The sequence below is a fragment of the Tiliqua scincoides genome, chromosome 3, assembly GCF_035046505.1.
Source record: "Tiliqua scincoides isolate rTilSci1 chromosome 3, rTilSci1.hap2, whole genome shotgun sequence".
NCBI classification, from domain to species: domain Eukaryota; kingdom Metazoa; phylum Chordata; class Lepidosauria; order Squamata; family Scincidae; genus Tiliqua; species Tiliqua scincoides.
The window spans coordinates 216,577,494-216,597,222 of NC_089823.1; the positions used below are offsets into that span (position 1 = coordinate 216,577,494).

Sequence of the window (19,729 nt, forward strand, 5' to 3'; positions counted from 1 at the left end):
ACTGTCCAGTCCTGCTGCTGGAATTTGCATGCCACAGAGAATTGGATATCCAAGAGCAAGGGATATTCTTGACCAGGGCAAGGGATTGGTGTGGATACCAGGAAGTTGAAAGCCATCCAATTCAATCAACCGATGGCATCATCAACTCTATACGGCAGCGGTATTTAAACTGGGGCATCGCGACGCCCCAGCCTGTGGGTCCTAGCCTCTGCCCCCTTAAGGGGCGGGGGCAGCCAGGAATCAGGGGGAAAGCAGCGGCAGGATCGCGTCACTCAGGGGACTGCAGGGGTTTGGTGCACTTGCCTAAGCGTCCTGCAGCCTCCCGGGGGTGCGGGGAGCCCTGCACAACCTTCGGCAGGGCTTCCCAGGTCAGGAAAAGTGAAAGCGGAGCGATCACGCCCCGCTCTGCAAAAGCGGAAGCGGAGCACGATCACTCCACTTTCCCTTCTGACAGGGCTGCAGGGACTGGGGTGCACCCTCCAGTCCCTGCAGCAGCCGTCCCTGTGTGCGGGGAGCCCTGCGCAAGCACCTGCATGGCGCCCCAGGTCAGGGAAAAAGAGAGTGGGGCGATTGCGCTCCACTTCCGCTTTTGCGGAGGCAGAGCAGATCGCTCTACTCTCCCGCTCCCTGACCTGGGGCGCCCTGCAGGCGCTCGCACAGGGCTTCCTGCACACAGGGACGGCTGCTGCAGGGACTGGAGGGTGCAGCCCAGTCCCTGCAGCCCCCTGAGCAATGCGATCCTGGGGATCATGTTGCTGCCTTCCCCCTGCCCCTGCTGCCTCCCCCCTGCCCCCGCGAAGATTTACTGCGGGTTTCAAACTCCTGGAGAGTTTGAAAACCGCAGCTACAGTCACTCACAAGTACACAATCCAACCCTGGTCTTCAGCCCAGGAGTGTCGCAAACATGTGGTAAGGTATGTTTGTGCCTCCTTGTGAGCTGTGGAGGTTGGTGTGAGGACACATGCTGGCCACCCTGTGCCTAATCCATGGGCAGTTAGCACCGGCTGAAAGCGGCCAGTGCAGGGGATTGGGGAGGGTGGTAAGAAGGCATACCAGGGGTTTTTGGAGTCAAGGGGAGGGTGGATTGGGCCCAGGAGGAGCGTGGGAATGGCCTGGATGACTAAGGATGAATTGTAACGCCCCTCATGAGCAGCCTGGCAAAATCATTGATGCAGATCTGAGTAGTCCCATTGGGGTTCCTGCCATGTGACACGGGGTTAGGGGAAATAAACCCCTTGTGCAGCAGTCAGCTCCTACTCTGTGCTGGATACACAGGATAGAATTGTACCAATGGTATATTTAGTCATCTCTGGGGAACAACTGCTATTTTAGTGAAATGGAGCACACCCTCCCTTTCCATAGCAAACTGGGTGTCTGGACCAGACCCTGGCATGTGCAAGCCACGCTTAGTTAATCGCATCAAGGAAATTTGATTTATTTAGCTACTTGACTTTTAATCTCTGTACCAAGGCTTTCCCAAACCCATCCTCTCTTTTGTTGTACCTTTTTTTGTTGTTTGATAAGTGTTTTGCTTTGATCCTTTGCATCCTCCCTTTTTATTACTTTGTTCCTTCATCTCATTCGTGCTTTATATTTGTTCCCCAATTCACTTGTCTAATCTGACTTCAGTTTGGTTAAAGAAGCACATTGTCACAGTCATCAGTTTGCCCAAGTCCTACTACTGTTTGTCTTCAAGAGGAACCCTTCAGGTTTTATGAGCCCTCTCACAAACCCTGGGAGGGAGCCTCCCCAAGGCAATATCCATCTGTGCAGGATTCCTAATCTTGGTGGTGACAGAGAAAGCTATAGTTTTTCCTAGAAAATTTTATTCTGACTAGTAAGAAGAGGAAAAGTGGGGAGAAAGAGAGAAAGGGGAATTAGCTAGGTATTCCACCCATTTTGCCCTTCTTCTATCCTCCCTCCATCTTCCTCCAAGATGAGAGTCTCCTGAGAGTTTGCAAATTGATCACAATGTAATCAAGGTGCATAAATGGAGGCTTACTTTTAGAAAATGCTTAGTCTTTCACTCACTGCCATACCTTTCTCCATAGACACAGAGCATCTTCCCTCTGCATTTCTGCCTTTGGACAACATGGTGGTATTTTGGCTCCACAAGGGACTGATCATACAGACCATGACATTTTAATCTGGTTGGTTTCCTACATAAATTACAGTCATGGCCGACTCTATCAGACAGTGACCACCATGATCCAGGAACTTCATACCTCAGTTTCAAATTGAAGCTGAAGGTTTGTTATCAATGCAATAATTGAAGGGGTTAGCATGGCTAACAGCCATTTGTGGTACCCACAACTTTCATTGCAAGAAACACATTTCTAGACTAGACAAAGATCATGAAAGACTATGTTGTGGTCATAACTTCTCAGACTGTGCCATGGCCAACTTTGCTTTCACAGTTTGCCAGCCTTGCTCCTTCACTCTGGAAAAGCCCATCTGCAAGGATTTCAGCCCATCATCCAATTAAAAAGGAACCTGCTTTTAAATCTATGTTTGGGATCATTAGAAAAGGTATTGAGAACAAACCGGCTAATATTATAATGCCGTTGTACAAATCAATGGTAAGGCCACTCCTGGAGTATTGTGTACAGTTCTGGTCGCCGCATCATAAAAAAGACATAGTGGAAATGGAAAAGGTGCAAAAGAGAGCAACTAAGATGATTACGGGGCTGGGGCACCTTCCTTATGAGGAAAGGCTACGGTGTTTGGGCCTCTTCAGCCTAGAAAAGAGGCGCCTGAGGGGGGACATGATTGAGACATACAAAATTATGCAGGGGATGGACAGAGTGGATAGAGAGATGCTCTTTACACTCTCACATAACACCGGAACCAGGGGAATTGAGTGTTGGGAGAGTTAGGACAGACAAAAGAAAATATTTCTTTACTCAGCATGTGGTTGGTCTATGGAACTCCTTGCCACAGGATGTGGTGATGGTGTCTAGCCTGGGCGCCTTTAAAAGGGGATTGGACAAGTTTCTGGAGGAAAAATCCATTACGGGTTACAAGCCATGATGTGTATGTGCAACCTCCTGATTTTAGAAATGGACTATGTATCAGAGTGCCAGATGCAAGGGAGGGCACCAGAATGAGGTCTCCTGTTGTCTGGTGTGCTCCCTGGGGCATTTGGTGGGCCGCTGTGAGATACAGGAAGCTGGACTAGATGGGCCTATGGCCTGATCCAGTGGGGCTGTTATTATGTTCTTATCTATTTTCAAAATAGCTAAAATCAGGTTCCTTGATCCCTCCCCAAAGCTTTTAAACTGCTGATTCTAGAGCTACACAACATAATTAACCCAAATACATATAAGAGATGTATACTTACTACTAAATGAGATACTCATACTAAATGAGATAATTTTATGTTCAGTTCATTTTATTCATTAACTTTCTTAGCTCCCTATGCACAATATAGGGATAATAATACTTAATTACCCTACAACAGTAGTTCTCACACATTTACCACCAGGACTCACTTTTTAGAATGAGAATCTGTCAGGACCCACCAGAAGTGATGTCATGACAAGAAGTGACATCATCAAGCAGGAACATTTTGAACAATCCTGGGCTGTGATCCCACCCACGCTTATCCAGCAGTAAGTTCCATTTACAGTGGTGCCTCACAAGACGAATGCCTCGCACACCAAAAAACTCGCAAGACAAAAGCGTTTTTGCAATTTTTTCTGGTAATTCGCAAGACAAATTTTTCTATGGCCGTACTTCGCAAGACGAATTTTTAAAATTAAAAAGTTGAAGTTTTGTGCTTGAAATTTTTGAAATCCTCTGTACAGTATGTATGCCTTTAAAGAGCACTTAATAAACACTTTGTAAACCAAATTTGACTTTGTTCTGACTTTTTTTGCCCATAGGAACGCATTAATTAAATTTCAATGCATTCCTATGGGAAACCGCGCTTCGCAAGACAAAATTTTCGCAATACGAAACAACTTGCGGAACGAATTAATTTCGTCTTGCGAGGCACCACTATACTATCATTGTTAAAACAATACACATAGTAGCTTGTTAAAAGTACAGGTCTGTAACATTACCCCCAATGCAGTCACATACCATGGGAGCATAAAGTCTAATATATTAAAAATAAAATATTGAAATGAATGGGGACCCAACTGAAATAGGCTCGGGACCCAACTGATGGGTCCCAACCCACAGTCTGAGAAACACTGGTCTACAAGGTTGTTGTAAGGATTGTTTGATGATAGCACATGTCAAGTGCTTTGAACATTCTGGCATAAGCGAAGTAAGGCTCAGGCACCAGATCTAGTACACTGGGGGGCGGGGCATGCAAGTGGCCCTGTGACTGCTCACCCATTCACAGCTATCAATCAGGCCTTCAGACCCTTCCCTCTGCATGCCCACAGTGACATTAGTGTTGCCCACACATGTATAGCCTTCCTCCCAGACACAGTCTTAGAGTTTCTGTGTTTGTGGGTATATCTTCAATCCTAACCCCAATCCTAACCCCATCCCCCACTGGCATAGTTAGTGTAGCACTGGCAGAGACTGCTTTAGGGCTGTCATAAAGCAGACTCTACCCACAAGCGCAATGGGCCTACTGACGTGGAGGCTGCAGTGGCCCCCTGCACACTGGCAGGTCCAGGGAGACCTGCCAAAGCAGATTTTTTGTGGATAGTTACAGACAAGTATGAACAATTTTTTAAAAATAAAATTTTGAACATTTACATAGCTATAAAATTCCACAAAATGAACACAGGTCACTAAAAATTGGCATTTTTGCATTACATCAAAGGACAAATCAGCACCCCAAATTACATTAAAATCTATGGAAATCAGGCTGAAATGGTGTGATGATTTGACATGGAAAGACTCAGTTACAGCACTAGCCAGCCAGGGAGAACATGATGCAACAGTGGAAGTGGCTATTGATACAATGCGCAGCACTGCATCAACAGCAATTTTGAGTAGAGAACAGTTTTATTTCTAGAACACAATGCACAAAAAATCCCTTTCTCTCATTTTAAATTTACAAACCACTCCATAAACGAGATGGAGGCAAATCTTCAAATAGCACATAATTAATACCTGCAATTCATTGCCACAAGGTTTAGTGATGGCCACTGGCTTCAATGGTTAGAGGAAGACTGAACAACTTCATGGAAGACAGGTCTATCAATGGCTCCTAATCATAATGACTATGAACTACCTCTAGGTATACTGACAGTATACATCCAATACCACTTTAGGGGCAGCCATGGCAAAAAAGATGTACACCTTTATCTCTTACATGTTTTTTTTCCAACACAAAAAACTCTTCACAGCGGAGCTCTTATTTGCCAACAAGCAAGGCATTAAACAAACATAGAAATTGCTTCAGTTCTTAAAAGTCATAAATAGACAGACACTTACCACTGAGGTCCATATCCACTTTGAAATTAATAGTGTGAGTGTGAATGGCTCCCAGCGTCGACTCTTGAACCATGTTGCCAAATTTTGAGGCATCACCAAAGAAAAATGCTGTTTGAATGTACCCACTGGCATAGACCCTGACACCAACAGCTCCGTTTTGGTGAAACATGAAATCCCACACATAATCGTAATTATCAGTGGAAGAAATGGATCTGAAAACCAGAACAGAATCAACCAAGCCCCCATAAAAGGGATTCTGTGCCCGGTCAAAATGGCGTCGCAAAGGCATCTCGGAATTCTGCTCAAAAATGCAGATGGAATTTTTGCGGGTGAGAGGCAACGTGGAGTCAAAGAAATAGTGTCTGTCCAAATAGGTAGCTAGGTAAGGACAATCAATGCCCTGAATGAGCGTGAAGGCATGATATCCAAAACCATAGCTTAAATCCATGTATCTGGTCAGCATCACTGCTGGACTGTTGGAACCGTAGGTGGAACTTCCTTCTTGCAAGCTTAACTCATAGACGATTCTCTCCCCCTTAAACCTGATGTCAAAGACACGGGGGGCCCCGTATGCATCCATCCCAAAGGCAAAACTCCAGGACATGAATTCAACTTTGTTATTCCTGACACGGTAGCGTGGTCCACGGGGTTCATATTGCAATGGACCTGGTTCTGTGTGTGGAACCCGCCGCTTCAGTGATGAGTATCCCCCATCAGAAGGAGCCTTTTTAACTTTGACCACTTTAACATTACCCTGATTGAACTGACTCTCAAGATCTTCCATGTTCTCAAAGTATCGTCCATTATAGAATGCTTTGCTTACCTTCCACTGAGAAGGATCCAGACTACTGACATCCACCTGCACCTCCAAGCCAATTGGGTGCAAGATGTAGCCAGGGACATTCTGGAAATGAGACAGCCATATTTTGCGGTCTCCTGATTTTAGCCCTGGTGGATATCCCCTAGGTACCACCGTGGTTCCATTGTAATCACTAATCTGATTCATAAAGTTTGGAGCCTTGGTGAATTCCTCATTCTTCAGGAAATTATTCACATCATCCATCTCTTTTCTCAATTGAACCCTTCTGTAATATGGCAACTTCCCTCCGTACTTCTGCACTGTGACATCATGGTGATATGCTGGCTCTGGAAGAGGACCCACTACATATTCCGTTACATTTGGGTCTTTCTGGTTTCCAAAAAATACCACAGCCAGAGCTTGCCGTGTGGGTCTGGCACCTTGATGGTCCAGGAACTTCAGTACCTCTGTTTTGGGGGGCAACTGCAGGACGATGGAATAAATGCAGTTGTCAGATGGTTCTGCTTCAGGAGCATCAACTAATGGCACTCTGAGGTTCTGTTGCAAGTAGCTCTTCACTTGTATCATCTCTCCAGGGCTTAAGTCATCAAATACCAGGCTGTGGGCAACATTGTCTTTCTTCTTTGAGGACACCTTCAGGTGCTGTTTCTCACAAACCATGGGCTTTCTCCCTCCACTTTCAAACACCCAGATTGCCAGGAGTGCACAAACCAATATGAAGTTCATTTTCAGCAGATCAGTAAAGCAGTTTCCTCAAACTGCAGGAACACTTGCAGGTTGAATCTACAATTTATGTACTTGGAGACTCAAAGGAAGGGCATGTTGAAAAGAGTGTAGGTGGAGACCTGATATGTAAATTTCCATACAGTATAGTCCCCTTGCCTTTAGTAACTACCAAAGCTGGTTCTGAAAAGTTTATATGCATAGAGCACAGAAAAAAAGCTTATTTTGTGCTGAACCTTTGTACTTTATCTAGGGATTGTATAGAATGCCTATCCTTTTTTTGACTAAGCATGCAATAAGCATCACTTTGGTCAGCTGCAACACAACAATCCACAGTAACCAGGCAAGGGTTTGATAAAGTACATGTCGTGTGTAAGACAAAGTATCAAACAAAGAAATTATGTTGTGTTAGGAGAAATGTTCTGTGCCATTCATAATATCATTCAAGTTCAAACTGCTGCAATAAATAGAAGTCTAATACAATGAAATGTTCACTGGAATATTTTCACATCGTTTCAGGTACCAGTCCATTAACACCAGTTCATTAAAAAAAAATTTGATTTCAGTTCATTAATAAAGTGTACCCCTTTCTCGTTGTTTGTTGTATTATACTTTGCCCAAAAATGGGTAGACATTCTATAGAATACTTAGGCATTCTGTACAATCCCTAGGTGAAGTATGTAAGATCAGAATGAAACAAGCTTCTTTCATAGTTTGCCAGGCATTCTATAGAATCCCTGAGTTTCACACAATGCCTATAACATATGCAGGTAGTATGCACCAGCCTTCACAGGCGTGTTCAGAAGAGGAAATTTGGGGAAAGCCCTTTAGAACATGAGAGTTGAAAAGAAAAACCAGCTGATCGGTCTTTTAATGAACCGAGCACCACTTCATGCAGCACTAATCACGTCAGGGTAACTTGCTTTATTTTGCTACTTGCCATTAAATCTCAGTGGACTGTTTGCCAACCACATCCTCTCTTTTGTTGTACCTGTTTTGCTGTTTGGTAAATGCCTTGCTTTGTTTCTTTGCATCCTTTATTTCTTTGTTCCTTTACCCTTCAATGGACTCCTTTTACTTATTTACCAATTCACCTGCGTAATCTGGGCTCAATTGGATTAAAGATGCAAGATGTCACACTCTGTATCCTATCCTCCATCCCGACACAGAGGCTCTGAAGTCTGTGCCAGCAAAATAGCTGACGCAGACTTGAAAAACCCCATTGAATGCATTTATCTGCATTTTCCTATGTGCCTGTATTGATATACCTAAACCTTTTACTTATTTACCAATTCACCTGCGTAATCTGGGCTCAATTGGATTAAAGAAGCAAGATGTCACACTCTGTATCCTATCCTCTGTCCCAACACAGAGGCTCTGAAGTCTGCGCCAGCAAACTAGCTGACGCAGACTTGAAAAACCCCATTGAATGCATTTATCTGCATTTCCGTATGTGCCTGTATTGATATACCTAAACCTTTTACTTATTTACCAATTCACCTGCGTAATCTGGGCTCAATTGGATTAAAGAAGCAAGCTGTCACACTCTGTATCCTATCCTCCGTCCCGACACGGAGACTCTGAAGTCTGCGCCAGCAAAATAGCTGGCACAGACTTGAAAAACCCCATTGAACGCATTTATCTGCATTTCCGTATGTGCTCGTATTGATATACCTAAACCAATGTCTGTGAGTATAAGTCCAGGTGTGCTAGAAATGGGACCAGCATGTGCTCATTTAGGAAAAAAAAAAGTGAAACAGGTCTCCCTATGTAAACATTGAAATGATTCAGAGGAGGAATGCTAAGGCCATGGGGGATCCTGGGTCATTCTAGGGAATAGAAGACCCCATGGGTCCATGAAGTTTCTTAAATCTAGGCCCCTGAATGGGTTCACTAAAAATCATCTCTCATTTCTCTGACTTAAAACTGCCAGTTATTTTTCCATGCTGCTCACAAGCAAAGGGTTAGACTAGCCTGTTGAAATCAGAAGGTTACCTAATAGTTGCCTAAACATAAAATATTGCAAGGAAACCCCAAAAGGTACCCTTTGCAAGGCTGAGAACCACAGGAAGTCCTTTCCGCAATAGCTTGATTGCTAAATTCAATAGCTTGATTGCTTAAAGCTTAAACAAGAAGATAAAGGAGAAGTTGGCAAGAATGTTGAAATGAACTGAAATTCTGCTGGAAGTGGAGAGAGGTGCTTTGTCATATGTACCCAAAAGCTATAGGATTCTAGCATTTTGCTTTCTGCCCTCAGGCTGATTTGGGTTTCTAGCACCAGCATCACCTTTATTTCCAATAAAGATACTCTCGAACCTCTTATTTTCCTGCCAGGTGTGATCTATTGGCTTAAGCGCACCTGGGAAACGAACCTAGCAATCTGCCCCTTGCTCCTTGCAGAACTCTTAACATGCAATATAGACATTGACATTTTAATCTGGATGGTTTCCAACATAAAATTAGTCATGGGAACTATTACAAAACTACAGTATGGGATAGTGACCACCATGATCCAGGAACTTCAAACGTCTGTTTTAAGGGGAAGCTGGAGGTTTGTTATCAATGCAGTCATCGGAGGGATTAGCCTTTCACTGCAAGAAAACTAGACCAGCGCTCCCGGACTGTGGGCACAATCCTAATCCACTTTCCAGCATGGACATAAGGGCAATGCAGCTCCTAGGCCAGGAAACAAACATTCCCTTACTTTGAGGAGGCCTCTGTGAGTGCCCCCCAACTGCAGGATGCAGCACATGTCCTATTGGCACAGCTATGCCAGTGCTGGAAAGTGGGTTAATGTTGGGGCCTAAGATCATTCAAGACTATGTTGTGGTTATAACTTCTTGAACTCCTTCAGGGCCACCCTGACTTTCACAGGCTGCCAGCCTTGGTCCTTCAATCTGGAAAAGCTCACCTGCAATAATTTCAGTCACGTATCCAGTTAAAAATAAATCAGCTTTTTAATTTATTTTCAGAACAGCTACAATCAAGTTCCTTGACCCTCACAGACACTTTAAAAGTATCAATACCAAAGTGACATACTGTAATTAAATCCAGACATGAAATGTGATGGTTTTTTGCTCTTTCATTTTATCAATTCGCTCAGCTTCCCAACCATAATATGGGGTTAATAATACTTAAGAATGCAATCCTATCCAGTCAACGGGCCAGTGTAAGTCCTTTTCACTGACCCAGGAGTGTTGCTAATGTGCCATAAGATCCTAGCTGATGACTGGTGAGTTAGTGCTGGCCTAGGGAGGCTGGCATGCAGGGTGGGGTGGGTGGCAGGAGAACAGAACTGTGGCATTTTGGGGCCAGGGGAGAGTGGGCCAGTGGACACACCAGGCCTGGGGGGGTTGGCAACCTAGACTAAATTCTATCTGCCTCCTGAGCATCCTGGCATTACACTAGGCTACTTGGATCTGCACCAGTGAATTAGCACCAGGAATTAGAATCCTGTGCTAGAACAGACTAGCCAAATGGTCTGCATTGTATTCAGCACAGGGTAGGAGGTGGCTGCCGCACAATTCAGAGTAAGGGAATTTATTTCCTCTTACTCCATGTCACACAGCAGTCGCCCCAATAGGGCCACTTGGATCTGCACCAGCTAATTCACATTCCTGCTTCCTCACTTGACACCATCCTCTCTCCTTTGCTGCCCCTTATATTTGCAATTACATCCTGAACACTTGTGGGTTGCTTCCTCACTTGAGATCTTCATCCTTCCTAAAAACCCACCTCTTTCATGAAGCCTAAAACATTAGTTCTTGCTCCCTTTCCCTCAGTGTAATTGCATCGGAGGGGGGGGGGTTGGCCTAGAGGTATCTTCCAGGTAAGGGAATATGTGATCCCTTGCCCAGGGTAGGGCTCTGTTTCCCGACTGGGTCTATGCAGACCTGCACCAGTGATTTTGCTGGTGCAAGTCCAAGTAAAGATGGGAAGGTGGATTCAGGTCAGAAAGGGATATTAGCTGCATTGATGGCACCTGACACACTCCCAACCTTGACCCAGTCTCTGCCCTACACCTCCCCCTGCGCCTTTCCGCCATCCGCCGCTTGCTTTTTCTGTTTCTATTGGTATGTGGTGGCAGCCTGAATGCACTCTATGGCATGTCACCTTTTTTGACAGCCATGAATCAGGCTGCAACACTGGAACACGGGTTTTGCAAGGACTGGGGCCCAAGTATATTGCTCATTACTATAGTAAGGAGCACATAAATATGGCCTACAGTTCCAGTGTGTGCATGTGGGGGGGGGGGAGAGAACAGTCCTATATCTAGAAGACAGAAATACTACTATGCAAAGAATACCTTTCATTTTAAACTTATAAACTACTCCATGAATGGTACGGACAAAATGAGGTAATTCTTCACACAGCTCACAATTTGTTTCTGGAATTAAATGCCACAAAGTGTGGTACTTGCCACTGGCTTCAATGCTTTTAGAAGAACAAACAAATTCATGGAGAAAGGGTCTGCCATTCTCTTCTTCATGTGGGCTTCCCAGTCACAGAAAATGGGCCATTTTGGATAACAGAATATAGACTAGTTGGGCCAATAGCGTCATAGAAATAGTGATCCCGTCTGATATGGAGTTTGAAAATAGCATCCAGAAACTAGCATTCACAGTAGAGTTATAAGTTGTTGACAAGCAAGTCACTAACAAAAAGAGAAATTAATTCATTTCCTGAAAGTCATAAAATAAACATGCACTTATCACCAACTTTCATATCCACTTTGAAGTTGATAATGTGAGTGTGTATTGTTCCCAGTGTCCATTCTTGAACCCTGTTGCCAAATTTTGAGGCTTCCCCACAGAAAAATGAATGTACCCACTGGCAGAGACTCTGACACCAACAGCTCCATTTTCATGAAACATAACATCCCAGACATAATCATAATTTTCACTTGAAGAAACAGCTCTGAAAATCAGAACGGAATCGACCAACCCTCTGTAAAAGGGATTTTGTGCCCTGTCAAAATGGTGTCACACAGGCATCTCCGTTCTGCTCAAAAATGCAAATGAAATTTTTGTGAGTGATAGGTAATGCAGAATCAAAGAGATAGTGCCTGTCCAAATAGGTAGCTAAGTAAGTACAATCAACACCCTGAATCAGTGTGGAGGCATAATTTCCAAGACCACGGCTGGAATCCATGTATCTGGTCTGCATCAATGCCGGACTGTTGGAGCCGTTGGTGGACTTGTATCTTGCAAGCTTAACTCATAGACGATTCTCTCCCCCTTAAACCTGATGTCAAAGACACAGGGGCCCCTGTTTGCCTCCATCCCAAAGGCAAAGATCCAGGACATGAAGTCAACTTGATTATTCCTGATGCGGTAAAGTGTTCCACGGGGTTTCCTCTAAAGTGACGATGCACCTTAATCCCAAAATCAGATAACTCTGAGGCTTGTACAAAAAGCTGCCTTGGGATATTGGTTGTCCAAAATGAAGAAGAAAACACTCCTGATGTCTCAAGTTGGGCAATCTTTCCTGCTTATAAAGATCTATCGCAGCAGGGGTCTTCCTGAGAAGGAACGCAAGATGCTGTCTATACGTCTCCCCCGGAAAGGGGAGATATTAATAACTAAACTGTTTATATCCAACTTAAGGGCAACAGAATCTTTCTCAAAGCTTGTCTGTGCAAGTTCCACATGCTTTGAGGAACAATTGGCCAAAAGCAGGTGGAATCAATGATTTGTGTTGGAATCCCAGAGAAGGGGAATGTTGAAATGAGCGTAGGTGTAAACCTGATATGTAAATCTCAGTACTGTATAATCTTGCCCTTAGCAACTACTACCACAAAGGTGGTTCTGAAAAGTGTATATGCATAGAGAGCAGTCAATGCATTCACATTCTTGATGGACTTATGGATGAGGTTTTGTCATCTTTTTCACATTTAATTAGTCATATGTTACACAGCTTGATAATACCTAAATGAATTTTACATGATCAATTATATGTAAAGGCAGGCATTGAGTACAACATACATGCAGGTAGTATGCACCGGCCTTCCCATGCATGTCCAGAAATCTGAAGAAAGCTCTTTGGAACATGAGAGTTGAAAAGAAAACCCAGCAGAACTGTCTTTTGATGGATTGAGCACTATTTCATGCAGCACTAATCACATCAGTGATTATTGTCCCCTGGGGGCTGGGGATAAGAATAGGCCCTCAGTTTGGCTGTACTTGTCGTAAGAGGCGACTGAACAGCCACCGGGTAGATGGGACTTGTTAGCCTGGGAAGGCAGCACCTCTGAGAGAAGGAAAACTCTGATCCCAAACCTCCACTGCCTTGTGGCTACATCCACTTATGGAAAAGGCAAAATCCAGGCAAAATCCAGAGCCGGAGTCCCTGAGGCAGTTCATGGCTGAACACAGTCACGTTCTGGCAACTCCTGTGACGCTGCTGGAACCAACCATATTGGCCTCTGCCTTTCCATTGGACCATTTCAGCGACGTGGAGAGGGGGGATTTGCTGCATGGGTAACAGTCTATCTTCCATATCTTCTTTACCCAGGCTTTGTGCACTGGAGAGGACACTCTGTTCCAGAACCACTATTCAGAGCGTGATACCATAGTCTTCTGAGACTGAAGGATGCCAACAATCACATCAGGGAAACGTGTTTTATTTTGCTACTTGCCATTTAATTTTTGTGCCAACTATTTCCAAACACCTCCTCTCTTTTGTTGTACCTGTTTTGCTCTTTGCTAAATGTCTTGCTTTGATCTTTGGCAGCCTCCCTCTTTATTTCTTTGTTCCTTCAGCCATCAACTGACTCCTTTTACCAATTTACGAATTCACCTGCGCAATCTGAACTCAATTGCGTTAAAGAAGCAAGTTGTCACACTCAGCCAATTGCCCATCCCATTACTGGTTCCACCCCCACCAGGGAGAGAGATTCCGCGAGGCAATATCCTTCTGTCCAGTCTTCCTAACTTTGGTGGTGGTAGAGAAAGCTATAGTTTTACCCAGTACATTTTATTCTGACCAATAAGAAGAGGAATGTCGGTAGTAAGAAAGAAAGGTGTGTTGCTAACTGCTAGGCACTGCAGCCATTTTGCCCTCCTCCCCCCCAAGATGTGAGTCTACTGAGAGTTTGCAAATTGATCTGAAGGTAGTCATGGTGTATAAATGAAAGCTTACTTTTAGCAAGTTCTCAGTCATTTCAAACTCACTCCCAAGTCTTTAACCACAGTAACAGAGCATCTGCATTTCTGCCATAGTGGTATCATGACTCTAGGAGGACTCTGATCATATAGACCAGCCATTTTCAACCACTGTGCTATGGCACACTGGTGTGCCATGGATGGTCTGCAGGTGTGTCGCAAAAGCTTGGGGGAGGGTTATTTGTGAATAGGGCCACTGGGGGACGTAAGCCTCTGCTGTCAATAGGTGTACCTTGTCAATTGTCAAAAGCGGACAGTGTGCCTTGACAATTTTAGCACCTTGTAATGTGCCATGAGTTGAAAACGGTTGAAAATCACTGATATAGACCCACAATTTTCAACCTTTTTCAACTCACACTGAGAAGGTGCTAAAATTGTCAAGGTACATTGCCTGTTTTTATAATTACATTAAATTAGTACATTACAATTAAAAAACAAAATTAAATTAATAAATTAATTCAATTTTCCTTGATGATATTGCAAGGATCTACAGGCCTGAATTCCTCCTCTGTATCCTTGCTTCCTAGGAAACTGGGCTTAGCTCTGTCAGTCAGGAATCTTTCCTTTTTTAAGGGCTAATCACGTTCTAGTGTTATTCATTGCCTCTCCCATCTATTGTTATGAAAACAACATAGGGCACAATCCTAACCAGGTCTACTCAGCAGTAAGTCAAATTTTGTTCAATGGGGCTTACTCTCAGGAAAGTGTGGTTAGGATTGCAGCCTTAGAGCCCAATCCTGTGGTCCGTGCCACGCCTCCACAGTCGCTAATGTGCCATAAGGCACGTTTGCGGGGCTTACCGCCGGGCTCCCGCCGGAGGTGGCTCAGCTCCGGCTGGTGCTGAGCCACCGCCTGGTGGGCGCCCATGTTCCGCAGCTCAGCGGTGCCCGCGACCGCCGGGCTGCGGAACAGGGAATGGGAGCATTCCCGGGGGCATGGGGGAGGCATTCTGGGGACGGGTGGTCGGGGGCGTTCGCGGGGGCAGGGGAGAGGCGGGTCCATGGTTCTGAGCTTTGCAGGATCCAGGGCACTTGGGCAGGGCTGCTCGCCCTACACCAGCGCCTTCACTTTAGCGGCAACCAAACAGTTGCCACCAAAGTGAGTAGTCCCATTGCGGGACTGCTTCCCTTACTCGGGAGAAGGGGACAAATGTCCCCTTCTCCTGAGGAGTCTCCTGAGGTAGCGCGGGAGACTCTGGATCTGGTGGGAGCCCTTTGTGGAGCCGCTGGGTCCCGCAGCTCCGGGAAGCTCAGAATTGCGCTGTTAATCAGTTACTTCATAATTACTACTAATGACTAGAACTGCCACTTGCAGTTCTGGTTGCAGTATGCGTAAGCTCATTATGCAGGGGATGGACAGAGTGGATAGAGAGATGCTCTTTACACTCTCACATAACACCAGAACCAGGGGACATCCACTAAAATTGAGTGTTGGGAGAGTTAGGACAGACAAAAGAAAGTATTTCTTTACTCAGCGTGTGGTTGGTATATGGAACTCCTTGCCACAGGATGTGGTGATGGCATCTGGCCTGGACGCCTTTAAAAGGGGATTGGACAAGTTTCTGGAGGAAAAATCCATTACGGGTTACAAGCCATGATGTGCATGTGCAACCTCCTGATTTTAGAAATGGGCTATGTCAGAATGCCAGATGCAAGGGAGGGCACCAGAGTGAGGTCTCTTGTTATCTGGTGTGCTCCCTGGGGCATTTGGTGGGCCGCTGTGAGATACAGGAAGCTGGACTAGATGGGCCTATGGCCTGAACCCGTGGGGCTGTTCTTATTTCTTAAGCTCAAGCAGACTGCTGGTGTCCATCCACACTCCACAGGAGCTCTTTTCTAGGGTCTCAGTGAGGATAGGAAAAACCTAGTGTCCAGTTCAGGAAGGCTGCAGTGGCACTGGGAGGTGCATGCGGCTGTGCAAGGAGGAGCCTGTGGAGGGACAGGCCCACCTGCCTGCTCTGTACGATCCAGGCATGGAAGAGTGGAGCATGCATTTTCTTGCTCTCCATCCTTCCACTTCTCTCTCAATAGCCAGAAAAGAGAATGCTCACAACTAGCAGGGAGACATATCTACACCACTCTCCTTTCCTTGTGTTGCAGGGAGAATGAATTAAATTTTTTAAAATTCCATCTTATGTGAATTGCCACTTCAACTTCAATGAACACCCAATACAGTATAGGACAGAATCGAGGTAAGCCACCTGGTGGAGCACTGCAAAACATCTGCAAAAGCAATGCCCAGGGAGCATGGCTAAAGTTTCTTTAGCGGTTCTAAGCCGCTGTGCTCCAAACTCCCGCAGCACATCTGAGGTCCACACGCAGCACACCAGTGTGCTGGGGACACCTGTTGAAAGCTTCTGATATAAATAATGGCATTTTACTCTGATTGGTTACCAACATAAATTACAGTTATGGCCTGCTGTATGGGATAGTGATCACCATGATCCAGGAACTTCACAACTCAGTTTCAATGGGAACCTGAAGGTTTGTTATCAAAGCAGTAATCGGAGGTGTTAGTGTGGCTGGAAGCCATCTGTGGCACCCACAAGTCTCACTGTAGGAAACATACCTTCTAGACCAGTGGATCCCAAACTAGTGAGTAACGACCCACCAGCCTGGGAAGAAGCTGTGTCTAGTCCTTTAAGGAGCTGGGAGGAAGGTAGGCAGAGACACGATCCCCAAAATCACTCTGCTGCAGGGAATGGAAGGTGGTGTTTGGCACTTACCTCCACCAGCACCAGCCTCTGGGGGATGTAGGGAGCCCAAGTCTCCAAAAAGGTAAAAATACTTATCGGAAACCAGTTCCAGTTTTCGATCACAAAACTGGAAATGGTTTCCGGTTATTTTGGGGAGCCCTGCAGAAGTAGCTGCAGGGCTCCCTGTACACCCCAGAGGATGGCACTGGCGGAGGTAAGTGTCAAACCCTCCCTTCCATCACAATCCTGGAGACTGCATTGCTGCCATAGGGTTCAATCCTGGGCCTGGCACACTGACTTACCGCCGGCGCACACTGTCACAAATGTGCAAAGGTGCTCTGGTACTGGGCCTGCATTCCGCCACCCAGCGGCTTGCCCGAACCACCAGGCAGAGAAGAGGTGATTGGGGGTGGGGGAGGCAGAGGCGTTCTGGGGTGGGGGAGGTGGAGGAGGGAGGGGAGAGGGGAGAGTAGGCATGGCAGGAGAGGAGGAGGGAGGGACCGACAGAGCTCAGCTCCACCGAATCCTGAGCCCTGTGTTGGGCCACGTGGCTGCCAAGCTTGCCCTTTAACTCTATAAAAGCCTACCTGCAATGATCTCAGCCACCCATAGAATTAAAAAGGAACCTGCTTTTTTTTACTTATTTTCAGAATAGCTACAAATCAGGTTCCTTGACACCCCTCCAGAAGCTTTTAAAGTACAGTTTTCAAAGAGACACAACATAATTAAGTTCAGATGGATATAAGAGATTATTAAATTTGACAGCTTTATGGGTGGTTCATTTTATCCACTCGGGGCCAAATTCTATCCAATTTTCCAGTGCCGGTGCAGCTGTGCCAGTGGAGTGTGCACTGCGTCCTATGGTGGGGAGGCAGTCATGGAGGCCTCCTCAAGGTATGGGAACATATGTTCCCTTACCTTGGAGCTATATTGCGGCTGCACCGGTGCTGGAAATTTGGATAGGATTGGGTCCTCACTCTCCTAGCTCTCCACTCGCGATATGGAGATAATACTTCTTAATTACCTTACGAGGTTGTTGTAAAGACTGCATGATGACACTGCATGTTAAGTGCTTAGAACATTCTGACATAGGTGAAGTAAGGCTCAAGCATCAGATCTGACTCATGGAGGCCTCCAACTGGCCCTGTGACTGCTCACCCATTCATAGCTATCAATCAGGCCTTCAGAGCCTTCTCCTCTGCATGCCCCCGATGATAGGAATGCTGCACATACCTATGTCACCTTCCTCCCAGACACAGCCTCAGTGTGTGTGGCCTCAATCCCAATCCCATCTCATGCTGACATTACTAGTGTAGCACTGGCAGAGACTGCTTTATGGCTATATGTATGCATAGACAGCAGACAGTGCATTCACCTTCTTGATGGACTTATGGATTATGTTTTTTCATCTTTTTCACATTTAATGATATGTGCTGGATACGTGCTGGATATGTGCTGGATACGTGCTGGAATCCCTAGCATGTATGCACTGCTGAAACAGAGACGCCTGCGTTGGCTCGGTCATGTCGTGAGAATGGATGATGGCCGGATCCCAAAGGATCTCCTCTATGGAGAACTCGTGCAAGGAAAGCGCCCTACAGGTAGACCACAGCTGCAATACATCTGCAAGAGGGATCTGAAGGCCTTAGGAGTGGACCTCAACAAGTGGGAAGCCCTGGCATCTGAGCGGCCGGCTTGGAGGCAGGCTGTGCAGCATGGCCTTTCCCAGTTTGAAGAGACACTTGGCCAACAGTCTGAGGCAAAGAGGCAAAGAAGGAAGGCCCATAGCCAGGGAGACAGACCAGGGACAGACTGCACTTGCTTCCAGTGTGGAAGGGATTGTCACTCCCGGATTGGCCTTTTCAGTCACACTAGACGCTGTGCCAGAACCACCTTTCAGAGCGCAATACCATAGTCTTTCGAGACTGAAGGTTGCCAATATGATATGTGAAACAGCTCAACCTCATGGAGGCTGCAGTGGCCCTGCAATGCCAGCAGGTCCATGAATGCGATGGGTCCAGGTGGGAATTTTTTACCATCATCGAGATTTGCAGATGGGCGGAGGGTTTTTTGCCTACCTCAGACAGGAGTTTTTGGTGGGTTTGGACAAGTAAATAGGTGTTAACCCATTGGTCACTTTAGGCAAGTGTTGTGGGGGGACTGGGGCAGGTAATTTGTGGAATGGCAAGGGCTGGGGAGAGCCCATGTTTGCTCATGCTTGGTTACCCAGCTGGGTGAGGCAGACTGGGTGACCCCCTGCCTGGTGGCAAAGGTGCACTTCAGGTTCGCCCAGGTGGCCTACGCTAACCAGCCACCCTAACAATCAGGCAAAACAATCTGCCTGTAATTAGCTTCAGGGGAGGTTGACGGGGAGCTCCATTTCCCCCATGTAGAACCTGCACAACCTAGTGAGTTTGGATCCAATCCTAGAGGGCTCGCGCCATCCCATCACAGATGCAAACTGTTGCAAATGTGCCATAAGGCTCAGCTGGTGCCGATCAGAGGCCGGTGCAACACTGCCTGACACTCCGGGCAAGCGCCAGGCAGCAGAGAGGTAAATTGGGGTAGGGGGGAGGCATTCCAGGGTGGGGGGAAAGTGCAGCAGGGAGGGAGTGGGAGGGGGTGGGACCAATGAAGTTTGGCTCTGTCAGACCAAAGTCCTACGTTGGGCCTCCCAGCCCAGCATGGGACTACTTTACTCTGTGCCAGCTAAATATACAGTGCGGAGTTGAGCAGTCCCATTGAGGGGCTCCTTACCTTATTCAGGGAAAGGGAACATATGTCCCCTACCCCCAAGGAAGCAGCAGTGTCAGGAGCAGCCCATGGCTGCCTGGCGTCTACAGGATGCAGTGGCAGCCATTGCTGTGACAGTTTAAGATTGGACTGTTAGTCCCTGCTGTTGTTAATAGTTTGTATTTAAATAGTTTA

General features: G+C 46.1%; 1 protein-coding gene across 1 annotated transcript; it reads right to left on the bottom strand.

Annotated features, from left to right (window-relative positions):
• Positions 1-5,017: 5,017 nt before the first annotated feature.
• LOC136645293 (primary amine oxidase, lung isozyme-like) lies at positions 5,018-6,880 on the bottom strand. The gene is made up of 2 exons (XM_066621529.1): positions 5,401-6,880; positions 5,018-5,076 (listed from the first exon to the last, which is right to left on the bottom strand). The coding sequence occupies exons 1-2, from the start codon at positions 6,878-6,880 to the stop codon at positions 5,018-5,020; spliced, it is 1,539 nt and encodes a 512-aa protein (XP_066477626.1).
• Between the last annotated feature and the right edge of the window lie 12,849 nt (positions 6,881-19,729).

What these genes read in the sequence shown, in the direction of transcription:
- LOC136645293 (XM_066621529.1), bottom strand. Translation starts at nt 6,880, where the DNA reads ATGGTTTGTGAGAAACAGCACCTGAAGGTGTCCTCAAAGAAGAAAGAC. An exon ending in AGTGGATATGGACCTCAGTG is followed by an intron (nt 5,077 to 5,400) that starts GTAAGTGTCTGT and finishes AATGAATTGCAG; the next exon opens with GTATTAATTATGTGCTATTT.